Source organism: Homarus americanus, unplaced genomic scaffold, assembly GCF_018991925.1.
Source record: "Homarus americanus isolate GMGI-L3 unplaced genomic scaffold, GMGI_Hamer_2.0 scaffold487, whole genome shotgun sequence".
In the NCBI taxonomy this organism is placed as follows: domain Eukaryota; kingdom Metazoa; phylum Arthropoda; class Malacostraca; order Decapoda; family Nephropidae; genus Homarus; species Homarus americanus.
The window spans coordinates 132,672-144,675 of record NW_024728305.1 but is presented as its reverse complement, the minus strand read 5'-3'; the positions used below and the strand labels follow the sequence as shown (position 1 = coordinate 144,675).

The following is a 12,004-nucleotide window of genomic DNA, read 5'->3' as shown; positions in this document are numbered from 1 at the left end:
ACCAACTAAAAAAATTATTCGGCACCCGTGTCATATTGTATCATGCCTCAAGGGTGCCGAATAATTTTTTATTGGGTGTAAAACTTATTGGCACACATCGAGATGGCCTCTCTGGCAGGTCTATACTGTACTGTACACCAACTAAACAAATTATTCGGCATCCTTACGGCGTGATACGATATGACAAGGGTGCCGAATAATTTTTTCGTGGGTGCACAGTAATAATGACAAAAAAGTATGAATTAATTACATACGTTGTGGTAATTAATAATTTACTGTATATAGTAGACTGTATTTCCTTTATTTTGTTGTTTAAGAAGTACCGGTAAAACAAACATTCAACTAAGTTTGTGTAAGTGTGCGGAAACAAAACTTGAGTCTACTGGTAGACCTAAGGTGTCATGAATGACCTATGACCCAGAAAACTGTTAAAATCCTCAAAACTGGTTCGGTTTTGTTCCCACGGGCACTTTACACAGTTTCTTGGTCAAACTCACCAACCTGTAGTTGTTCATGCAGTGATAATCTCCCTGTTTGAATATAGAACTCACATGCTTTTTCACTCACTGGGGATCTTTTGTTCATTCATACTTCTGCAGAAAAGGATTTTAAGGGACAACTTTCTTAACACCTGGGGTAACACACTATCAGGAGCTTTGATAATTTGGCTCTAATGATGATGGGTGTAAATTAATGACCCCTGAAAGAGTTACATAAGCCCTGTAAATTTTAGATAATGTTTCTGTACATTTTACCATTATTACAGACAACCTTTTGAACATAAAACTGAGGAAAGTGAACAACAAACACTACTGACATCAAATGGGAATTTAACATATGGAGAATGATCTACTAGGGCTGCCAGTGTATATACATATTCCAAGTCTGAACCAAAATGTAAGAAATACTGAAGAACAATTTGTTAATTTAATTTTTATATCATATCTAGTGTAAATAAAATCACTTATTCCATTTCTGTCAAATTCCAGATTAGAAAAAGTAAAACTTATTGAGAATTTGTAAGTTAATGTAGTGAAAGATGATTTTATTGTACCCAAAGTTCTGCCAAAATGATTTGTCTGTTTGGCAGCATCTGACAAACTGTCTCTCACCGAACTCTATAAAGACATAAACAAGGAGACAATTTATGTAGCTCACCTGTAGCACCAAGAGGATGACCCTTGGAGATGAGTCCACCAGAGGGGTTGACGACGTGTTTCCCACCATAAGTATTGTTACCCGAATCAATGAACTCACCAGCTTCTCCCTCCCCACACAGACCTGCAGAGTAAACACGTCATCAATGAGAATACTGTAAATATATAGGACCTGAGATAATTAAGATGTCTTTTATTGTTTTTTAAATGCAGAGGTAATCAAAAACGTTAATATCTATTCTGTTATTAATCTCTTTATGTACTGAAAGCTGTTACACAAAAAACTGCTATACCGTATAGTCTTGGGATGAGGTTAGGTTAGATTGGAATGACTTGTGTGCTAGTAATAAGTCATAGCTCCTTCCTCAAAGCCATAAAGAAATAATCATACGGAGATTCCTTGACAAAAACTAGTTACTGTATATATCAACCAACCTAGCAACAAAATCTCACTTACCAAGAGCTTCATAAGTAATAAGTTCATTGGCTGAGAAGCAATCATGAAGCTCCACCACATCAACATCAGCAGGAGCGTAGCCAGTCTTCTTGAACACTCTCTGGGTTGCCAACTTTGTCATATCATATCCTACCTGAAAAAGCAAGAAAATTTCAGAACAATTTTGTCTCAGCTTTAAACACATCTTATAAAATTTGTGAACATATCATGACATAAAAAGTAAAAAAAAAAATGGCATAAACCTCAATTGATTTAATTTAAGACTTTCTGATACTTTATTCATGTACTCTTGTTACCCTAATGAGATGTTGCTGCAGTTTTTATTGGGATCCTCTGAACACTCTGGATACTATGCCATTGGTTTATATAATATCTAACAGGTGTTTCAGTCATTTTATGTTTGTGCAGTAAGATCTTAAGTGAGGAACTAAAGGAGAGTTCTGTTCATATGATAAGCTATCCACTAAAACTCTCACAATAAAATATTCAATAATTCATCATTAACCCCTTGTGTACAGGATTCCCTCTGTGCTGAATAAAAACCTTCTGGTGTGAGTCAAATATAACATCAAGAGTGGCATCCCCATAGTGAAGGAGTTAATGAATAAACATAACCTCAAGTTACTTACAATCTTCATAGGACTCTCCTCCTCAAAAGTGGAAGGTAAATCTGTTGTCATCTCCATTGCAAGGATTTCTACTGCCTGATCTTGTAGGTTATGAGCAATTACAAACTCCTCAGAAGCCAACACAGCTGCTCCAGAACCGTCAGATGTGGGACAACACTGTAGCTTGGTCAGCGGCCCCGACACTTTAGGTGAATTCAAAATCTGCTCGATGGTGTATTCATCTTGGAACTGTGAGTATCTGATGAAACATGAATAATATAATACAATCTGACCAATTTTAAGACATTACCACAAAAATATTATAGATAGTACACAGAGCACATGTGGGAGACTACTATAAGTGCGTAACAGAGAAGTGATCGACCGTCCAAATGGCCGACATACCAATCAGTGGTGAAGATAATTTTAAATAAAGTAATGTATGAGTTGTTTATCAAATACTGTATAATAGGACTGGCAAATGAAAATACTGTAATATGTCTCATGGAAGGTCTCAGTGTGCACCTATAAGGGAAAAAATTAAGATGCATTACAATTTATCATAAAGTCACACAACACAAAGATTCTTGGATGTAACAGTGTAGCTTTTATGTACCAGTACGGTATACACTTTTAGATATGAAAGCCTTAATACCAGATTTAGAAATTTACCCAGAGTTCAAAATTATGCAATATACCTTACCTCTCTTCCCATGTGTTTAGAGAGATAGAACATTGGTCTCTGTTGTTTTTCTATTTTGTAAAACTTAATAGAAATATCAGACTCGCTTAGATACAGTAGAAAATCCTTTTACAGTAGTACAGATAAAAATTCAATGACAATGTTCAGTAATGCTATATGAAATATTTTCTGCACATGATGAATGTTTTCCCCAACATGCCTAAACTCAATGAATGTTTTCCCCAACATGCCTAAACTCAAATGAACGATCCTTTAAACATCCATGATAACAAAACCTTAACAGAATTACAGTACTTTATATTCTTCAGTAACTCTTAAGATTCAATTACGGGTTATTGGTGGAATGTAGATGGTTCTTGTGAGCTATCTTGGCCAGGTGTAACTGTGAAGTGCCATATTTCTTCATGTGCTCAAGGCCAGCATTCCCAAACAGCTGTGCAGACATGGGAGCTGAATCTAATTCGGCCACATTCGCCAGGGCATATACGTGCTTCTCTATTGGATTTTCCCGATCATGATACTGTGGAAATAGATTAGTTGTTAGTGAGTAATCATTATGAGTTTCACAATTATAATACTGTACTGGGAAATATATCAGTTCTTGGTGAGTAAACAACAAGAGCTTCACAAATATGTTACTATTCTACACTGTATTAATAAAAACATTTAATACCAACTTTATTTGTGAGAGAACCATGCTCCATTTTCTCAAAGCCAAGAGCCAGCACACACTCAGCCTGTCCTCCCATGATAATATTACGAGCCATGAAGAGTGCCGTTGACCCCGTGGAACAGTTGTTGTTCACGTTGTACACCGGTATACCTGTCATGCCCACTTCATATAAGGCTCGCTGGCCACAGGTGGAATCTCCTAAAATTTCAAAGTATGGTATAGTATGTAACTAATGACAATACTTCACTCTACTACGTCTAACTATACATATTCAAGAGTGACAATATCATTCTAGTGCATATAATTATACATCTTAACAAGTCCAATTATGCCGAGTGCAGGTAAAATATATGTACGTAGTAACTCTTAGCTACAAGTTGGACAGATGCATTTAACAAAGCTGTGTTGGCTACAATATAATTCATAAACTATAAAAAATTAATACTTTTAATTCTATGAATAAATTACAGTACAATACTTAAAAAGAGTCGCAGGAGTTATTTTAGCATGTTTTAAGGAATTTTGTCCTTAAAAACACATCACAAATTATACGATGAACATCAATGGAAAGATAAGTTTTAAAAAAATAACCTTTTTGAAATTCATGGGAAGTCTGTGTATAAAACTTAATAATGCTGGGCAACTCTATGATAAGCAAGTCCAAAGAACATTTATCTTGTTAAACCAATTATTAAACAAACTCTATGTAGTACAGGTATTAGTAATGACTATATACAGTAATAAATAAGAGTCAAAGATCAACACAAGTTAAGAAAAACAACTCTCCCTTAAAGCCTGTCCATAGGGATTAAGCTGTAAGTGTTGACAGTCTGGCAAACAAAATGGAACTGAGAGATGAGTCTTGAAGTGCTGACAGTAGTGCTGACAGTCTGACAAACCTGACTTCTCCGTGGTCTCCGAATTAACAACAGCATTTTCTATATCCAAAGTCAGACTCAGTAGGTGACAAATATTGTATATAATATTAATTACAGCTAAGCAGAGTCTGTATAGTGTACCTAGCTATCAAACACTGGGTACTAGCAAGCTCTACCCAGATGATGCTTGCCAGTAGTCTCTGTCACAGGTGTACTGGTGTCTCTATAGCCCATAAAATACTAAAGAAATATTCAAAATAACCCAGCGTACCGTAGACATATCCAACACATGCATGTTCTATCTGGTTGTAAGTGACTTTGGCATCTTTGAGGGCCTTCTCAACGGCTTCTTTTGCCATGGCCGGGTAACCAAAGTCTTCTCGTCGACCAGGCTTCTCAAACTGGAAAATAATCAATGGTTAAAAACTGAAGGTATTTGTCTAGAAGCTGACTAATGAAATGGATCAACTTTAGGAAAAAATACACTTGTTTCTTCAAGAATATAAAGTACAGGATGGTGGAATCGCAACTTTCCTATGTTTGGTTCTTCCTTGTTTTAATCCTCAACACAGTTTCTATAATGTGGGGAGCTACAGTATTATTGAAGCTGCCATTACTCATTTCTATGTGCGACAAGAGACAAATGCTTATAGAAATTAATGTTTCCATTAAATAGACAAAACACAATTGGCAATTGCTTATACATTTATATAGTATATTCATCGATACAAATAGTAATATGCCAAAAGTAAACAAGAATTACATAAATGTCTGCTTTAATAGTTATGCGATGTTTGTCTCGGTTTCATTCCATACCAAAACAATATAGATTTTTCCTCCGCAGCGATGTAAATGATTTATTGTTGATAAGATAAGCTAACCTGATCTACGTAATATGTCCTACCTAACGTCACCTACCTAACTCAACTTAGGTAATTATTGACAACTGCCCGCAGCCAATTTTTCAAAGAAAACGATTATAAAAATGCAGCAATGTCACTGTGTTTTATAGTGGTTATTTCTAAATTAAACCTTAATTTTAGTTGACATGAAAAACAAGCAGAAGTGTTGTTAGAAGACCTCATCAGCCTAACCAAACAAACCTACCTACCTAACCTGCCCCCAGACCCCCCGGCATATTAAACAGAAAGAACTTACTATGATATGGTGTAATTTTACTTTTTTAGCGGACGTGAGAGCAGCCGTCCATACCAAACAGTTCTCAAACAGACACCGAGCATTGGCATTGATTAAGCCTGGGCGGAGAAGTGTTTTGAAATACTTCAATATGGTTGGCCGTTTACATCCTGGGATGAGATGTCATCACCGCCTTGCCGCCAAGAAGACTGATAGTGAGAGCCTAGGCGCTTAATTATCTCCCAAACAAAGCATTTGTACAAGAAATGATTATCATATCAGAACTCACTGATGAAAATAAAGAAATAAAATAAACAGTAAAAGAAATAACTCACTGATGGGTCAGTCGTCAATATTAACCCCAACTTACTTAACTTGACTGCCCTTCACCTCACCTATCTTCATGAGGTATGGCACAAGTTTTCTTCGGAAAATCTCCCTAAAATGGTTCCTTCTTATAGTGGGTGTTCTAAAGTATTACACATAGTCATATCTCAGGTTGTTTTATCATTCACCAAGACCTATTCCGGCACTGTACGGTACTTTAATCTGTATTCTAGAAATCTACAATAAAAAAAGCCAACTTCACCATGACAACTGATATAGTATACAGGTACTAACCTCTAGTACACTACAAAATATACTGTATATAATCAACTATCTCTTAATTATACGTAAATAATTTATATCACTAACCTTTGTCATGCCAACGCCAACCACAAATACACGTCTTGATGCCATTTTGACTGAGTTTAGAAGGTGGGTCATGGAGACAGAGTCAGATGGTTGTAGTGCCCAGCAGTGACTGAGGCACCTTCCCCAACCCCTGTACCCGTGTTATTGTTTATCAGCTGCTCAAACTCATGTTGTTAAATATTTACCACGTATAATTTAAAAAGCTAATTTATTTTTAGAGAATATAGCATATTTAAATCATGTAATTATATTTTGGTCTGCTATAAATTATTTGGAGTCTAAAATGGTAGGTTATGTTCAATATCGTGTTATATTTTAAAGGTATAAAGTATAATGGTTTGGTATTCTGTTCGTGAAACTTTAATTAACATCAGCGTTGAGTACCTTTAAGTGCAATCAATATTTAAATGAACCTATCACTTAATTCTACGCAAAACTATTATCTATAATTCTATAGACTATAATATATAAATTGTTGTATTAGTTATTCTTATACGCACATATTAAATATTAAATTAACTAACTGTCACAGGTTCAGGTACATTCAGGAGCCGGTTCATGCCCAGGACTTGCCAACAGAGACGTGGCCGATCAGTGGCGAAGAGGATAAAAGTAAAAGAGGTGGAAACAAAAATAACAATCCAATATTTTTTACAGGGATAAATAGTAATGAACACATCCTATTTACAAGGCAAGATTACAAGATAAAAGTACAATATTGATGGATAGTTCTCTGTCAGCCTAATCTTGTGAACTTATAAGGTTATTCTTATCAAACTCAGCCGATAGACACGATTATTATCAAGGTTGTTATTCAATGGTTTCGTGTAAATCTTTTCACATCATCTTGAGGAAAAACTCATATTTGAAAGAGTTACGTCACGATGCAATGTTATTCATCTCGACCAATTATAAAGAAATGATCATAACCCTAACACTGTTAAGGACACCAACGATGGGGGCTCGTTCGTTCACTTACAGTAACTATGTGATATTACCGAACAATATGTACTGTAGAGACTAGAGACGTACTCGAGGTGCAAGCCATAAGCCCCTTAACGAACACTACCACGCACTTCAATGATGGCAGCACTACTATATAGATGTCACTAACTCAAGTTACCACCTCAATAAAACTGCCAGACTCTAAGTTAACTTCATTACTAGGGAGCGTCCGTTGAATCTTTGCCTATCATCGTGACAATCACCCCTCCCACTCAAGCTGTTGTATTGCATACTTTGAGAGTTTGGTTTTTATTCGACTAATGATGTCTGGTCGGCTCTTAGAGATACCTGAGCGTGAATGTTATTATTACTCTACCCATCACTGTGGAGCCGGGTACAGAATTGTTTTAGGTCCTGTGTGTGTCTCGGTGTGTGTGTGATCAGCAAAAAGTGTGTGAGTTTATTATCAGGCCTGGCTGCACTGTACTGTACACATTAATATTGAGTTAGCATATACAGCAGACGTCTAATAACTTATGTCAGTATGTGTTTTTATTCAGCATATATTCATCAAGCATAATCTCTACTGCTGGGGGTACAACCTGCTGTGTGTATCAGGAGTTCTGAGTGACTGGGATCTACGAATAAAACGTCGAATCAGGAATCAAGCCTCGAGTTATTCCCCCTCCTCTCTCTCTCTCTCTCTCTAGTACTAACACACACTGCAACATTATGTATTAGGATGTGAAAAATCCCAACCATACAGGAACAGTGAGATCACTAGTCTAAATGAACAAGTTTGCTGGATGGTTAATACTGGAAAGATTGGGGTAATTCTTACAATGTTTAAAATATTAGCACCAAGGGTATAATATTAACTTTGTGTAAATCTCATAAAAGAATGACAAAGGTAAGGGAAATAGAATACATTATTCTGACCTTTTAATGCAGTACTTATGCCAAAATCACCTGTATTTTTTATTTGGTGACTGAGTAAATACAGTAATACAATTGAAGGTTACGTTTGATGCATCGTAGTTCCTTAATTTTCACTCTGTAGTCTACGCTAACTTAATTGACTGTTTATATAACTCCTTTCATACGTCTTGTCTTAATCAGTCGCCTGGGGTAACTTTGACACACCTACTTATTTTCGTCAGGTGATAATCCTATTAGTTCAGAGCTCATAGTGTTTGAACGACGAAACTCTCGTGGAAGATTTTGTTTACAAAATTCGAAAATCCCAAGAAAAATACGTGTAGGTAAGTATCAACAATACAAACCTCTTTAAAACACATATATTTAGTAATAAAACTATATATGTTCACTTTACACTCGTGCCCCCTGTGAGGTTTGAACTCACGACCCCTGGTTTACGAGACCAGTGCTCTACCACTGAGCTAAGGAGGCGCATGCATTATTATTTACACACCTCGTTACTAGTTTTGTAAGTGATGTGTAAATAATGCTAATTACTTTTGATTTCCATTTAATTGGGAATTATATACCAGCGCGGTCTATGTACACTACACACGTGCGTTGTCTTTATGCCTACTGAACTGTATAACAGCATCGTCTATATACATGCTGAACCAATTGTAAATTTGTAATGCGATTTTATTGAATACAGTATATGACAATTTATCAAAATATATCTATATTATCACTCTTAACCAGAGTTAGTTACAAAAATAACCTCAAAATACGCATTGGACGATCTATCTACATACGCATTTCTATAGTGATAAATCAGGAGATGAATGAGGAGCCTATATTATATCATCACGTTAATATAAACAGGACCTTCATACAATATATACACAGGAATAATGTGGTCCTCCTGATGTGGGGAACGTGACTAAACCATTAGGTCATCACCCTTGACTGAGTACAGGGGCTCTTTGCTGAACACAATTGTCTGATGCAGTGAAGGAGACGTCAATTCTGTATTCATGTTTTGAGGATACATTTATTAATTATGTATGGACTTAAAGTTATACACTGAAATCTAATATTTTCATTATAGACGATCGTTAAATTGTATGATACTTTAACAATAAGGCTTTCATCACGATGGCTTAACTCGCTGAGGATAATAGTTTAAACCATCGTTCTTAATCCTTTCACTACCCGCTTCACACTTTATCATTTTATTCTGGCCATCATCAAACGATTTTATTCAGCTTAGGGGAACCTCCTGCAGCCAAAGGTTTATAGAGCTAAAATATTGCTGCTGTGTTCAAGGTTCAGGGATAATATGTGGAGACCAAGAGCTAATAAATGAAAGTTTGGTTCATACAACGTTATTTTTATTGTTTTTCATCTCTTGCATTACATGTCTCTAAACCAACTACCTGGCGGGTTATGATCAGTCGAAGCGTATCACCAGGTGCTACTTTCCCCCTCTCACACAGGTAAGAGACTGAAGTGGAAAGTTACAGTAGTGATGCATCGCTGGTGAACGCGCGATGATGACTCCCGCCTTTAGGTTCCTTCCATCCCGTGTTCACTTCTTCAGCATCTAGTCAAGGACGAGAGGGGGAAGTTTTAATCCGCCTTCCTGACACGACGAAGAACGATGGGTAGCACTGCATACTCGGCCTGATTCCTCAGCTGGTCTTGTGACGCCTGGTACTGTGTGTTGGTCAAGGGTGTGACAACGACGCTGCCGGGCTGTAATTGGTTGGCCTGAGTGTTGCTGCTGAAGGAGGTGGTCCCGAGGCGCCCAGTGATCTGCTGCTGTTCCTGTCTCTCCTGCTGTTGCTGGATGCCGTACTGTGCCTGCTGCCTGCGGCTGTATTGTTGTTGCTGTTCCCTGGCTTTGAGTTGCTGCTGTTGCGGGGTGCTGTACTGTGTTTGCTGCTGGCTGCTGACCTGTTGCTGGTTCCCGAAATGGAGCTGCTGGAGTTGTTGGTTAGTCAGCGGTTGTTGCTGCTGCTGAATGTTGTACTGTGTTCGCTGGACGCCGCCGACCTGCTCCTGCTGTTGTTGGGTCGTGTACTGTTGACGTTGTTGCTGTTGGCGGGCGTTGAACAGTTGTGCCCCAGCGTGTTGTTGTTGTTGACTGTTGAACTGTTGATTCTGGGCTACATACCGTCGTTCTTGTTGGTTTTTGTACTGTTGTTGTTCGTTGTTGTTGTACCGTTGTTGTTGTTCGTTGTTGTTGTACCGTTGTTGTTGCTCGCTGTTGTATTGTTGTTGACGTTGGCTGTACTGCTGTTGGGACTGCTCGTTAAACTGGGTTCTCTGCTGACCACTGAAACGCTGCTGCTGTTGTTGTCCCAGGCTGCTGAACCTCTGTTGCTGCTGTTGCTGGTCCAGACTGCTGAATCTCTGTTGTTGATTTCCGAACCTCTGCTCTTGCTGTTCCAGGTTGCTGCTAAACCTCTGCTGCTGTTGTCCCTGCTGCTTCAAACTACTGAACCTCTGCTGCTGTTGGGACTGGTCGCCGCTGTACACCTGCACCTGGATGGGTTGCTGGAAGTTGGGTTGTGTTTGGACTGTAGCCTTGAAGCCGTCGTCGGGGTGGGCCATGTAGCTGACGATTCTGAGGGAACCATCGGGCTCGACCACAGAGTACCTGCCTCTCACCACACCGTCCACCTCCCTGTGCTCCACCTGGCTCTTGTGGTCACCTGTCGACGGCGCCCTCACCTCATAGGCCCAGTGGTATGGTGTGTAGGAGTACTGTGTGGAGAGACAAGGTGTGTGTGAGAGATAGGGAGATAACTGTGTGGAGAGACAATGTGTGTGAGAGAGACATAAGTGAGAGAGAATACTGAGGCACAATGGAAGTTATAATTTTTGGAGGAAGTGATGAACGAGGGAGTAGGAGGAGGAGGGTTACATAGAGGTGTTTTCGTATATACAATCACAAGTAAGGATAGCGTCTGCGACAGTACTCACCACGCTGGTCTCCACGCCGGTAGCAGTGTGCGCCTGGCGAGCTTCATCGGCAGCGTTGTCGAAGGCGGCGGTGAGTTGATCATGGGTCTCTAACAACTCCTCCCTGGGTAACGCCCCCTGGAAGGTAGCCACGCCCCCACGAGAGTCCAGATGGAAGCTGATGTCGGCATCGTCGGGGCCAGAAGACAGCTGTCCCTCCGTCACCCGGGATTCTACCTGTCGACTTTCTGCTGGCTTCTGTGTAGCTACCACCACTTGTGACTCCTCCCCGACCAGGTCCTCATCCTCCGAGGCCTGCACCTTTGCCTCCACCTTCGTCTCAGCCTTAGTCTCCGCCTTCGCCTCCACCATCGCCTCCACCTTCGCCTCCACCGGCTTCTTCTCCTCCAGTTGGGCCGAAGCCACAGCCAGCACCAGGGAGACGCTCAGCAGCACGATCACCACCTGCAACATATACCAGCTGAGCTCCTCCACACACACACACACACTTCTGATAGTTCCCCCAAAACAGAATGTCAGTAAGATAGTATACAGTATATGTAAGATGACTTATTTTGAGATAGAATTTACTGATAAAGTTATAGAATGCTTCAAGTGTACAAGAGAACACGAGCCTAATACACATTAAATATCTTTAGTTAAACAGTGAAGGAATTACTGGATATGGTAAGACTTTGCACACATACTTCCATATAATACGAACTCAAAATAACTAGAAAAATACTAAAACTCAATATAAATAATATTTAAAATACACTTAATCGTACCTTTAAGGTAGACTCTCGGTTAATCTAATTGCCACTAAGTAATATACACAGTAAATCCCCCCAGGATATACTCTAGC

General features: G+C 39.0%; 2 protein-coding genes and 1 non-coding gene across 3 annotated transcripts; all 3 read right to left on the bottom strand.

Moving 5' to 3' along the window:
* Positions 1 to 1,158: 1,158 nt before the first annotated feature.
* On the bottom strand, positions 1,159 to 6,461 carry LOC121866073 (sterol carrier protein 2-like; the record flags this gene model as incomplete). The annotated part of the gene is given in 7 exon segments (XM_042365670.1): positions 1,159 to 1,281; positions 1,615 to 1,747; positions 2,244 to 2,481; positions 3,255 to 3,445; positions 3,603 to 3,796; positions 4,748 to 4,877; positions 6,310 to 6,461. Coding segments are annotated over 7 exon segments (1,081 nt in total), but the record flags the coding sequence as incomplete, so codon positions are not given.
* Positions 6,462 to 8,592: 2,131 nt separating this feature from the next.
* Positions 8,593 to 8,664, bottom strand: Trnat-cgu. The gene has a single exon. It is a non-coding gene; the product is annotated as a tRNA-Thr (tRNA).
* An 882-nt stretch (positions 8,665 to 9,546) lies between these two features.
* On the bottom strand, positions 9,547 to 11,723 carry LOC121866072 (putative mediator of RNA polymerase II transcription subunit 26). The gene is made up of 2 exons (XM_042365669.1): positions 11,161 to 11,723; positions 9,547 to 10,941 (listed from the first exon to the last, which is right to left on the bottom strand). The coding sequence occupies exons 1-2, from the start codon at positions 11,611 to 11,613 to the stop codon at positions 9,802 to 9,804; spliced, it is 1,593 nt and encodes a 530-aa protein (XP_042221603.1). The 5' UTR covers positions 11,614 to 11,723; the 3' UTR covers positions 9,547 to 9,801.
* Between the last annotated feature and the right edge of the window lie 281 nt (positions 11,724 to 12,004).

What these genes read in the sequence shown, in the direction of transcription:
- LOC121866072 (XM_042365669.1), bottom strand. Translation starts at nt 11,613, where the DNA reads ATGTTGCAGGTGGTGATCGTGCTGCTGAGCGTCTCCCTGGTGCTGGCT. An exon ending in CCGGCGTGGAGACCAGCGTG is followed by an intron (nt 10,942 to 11,160) that starts GTGAGTACTGTC and finishes CTCTCCACACAG; the next exon opens with TACTCCTACACACCATACCA.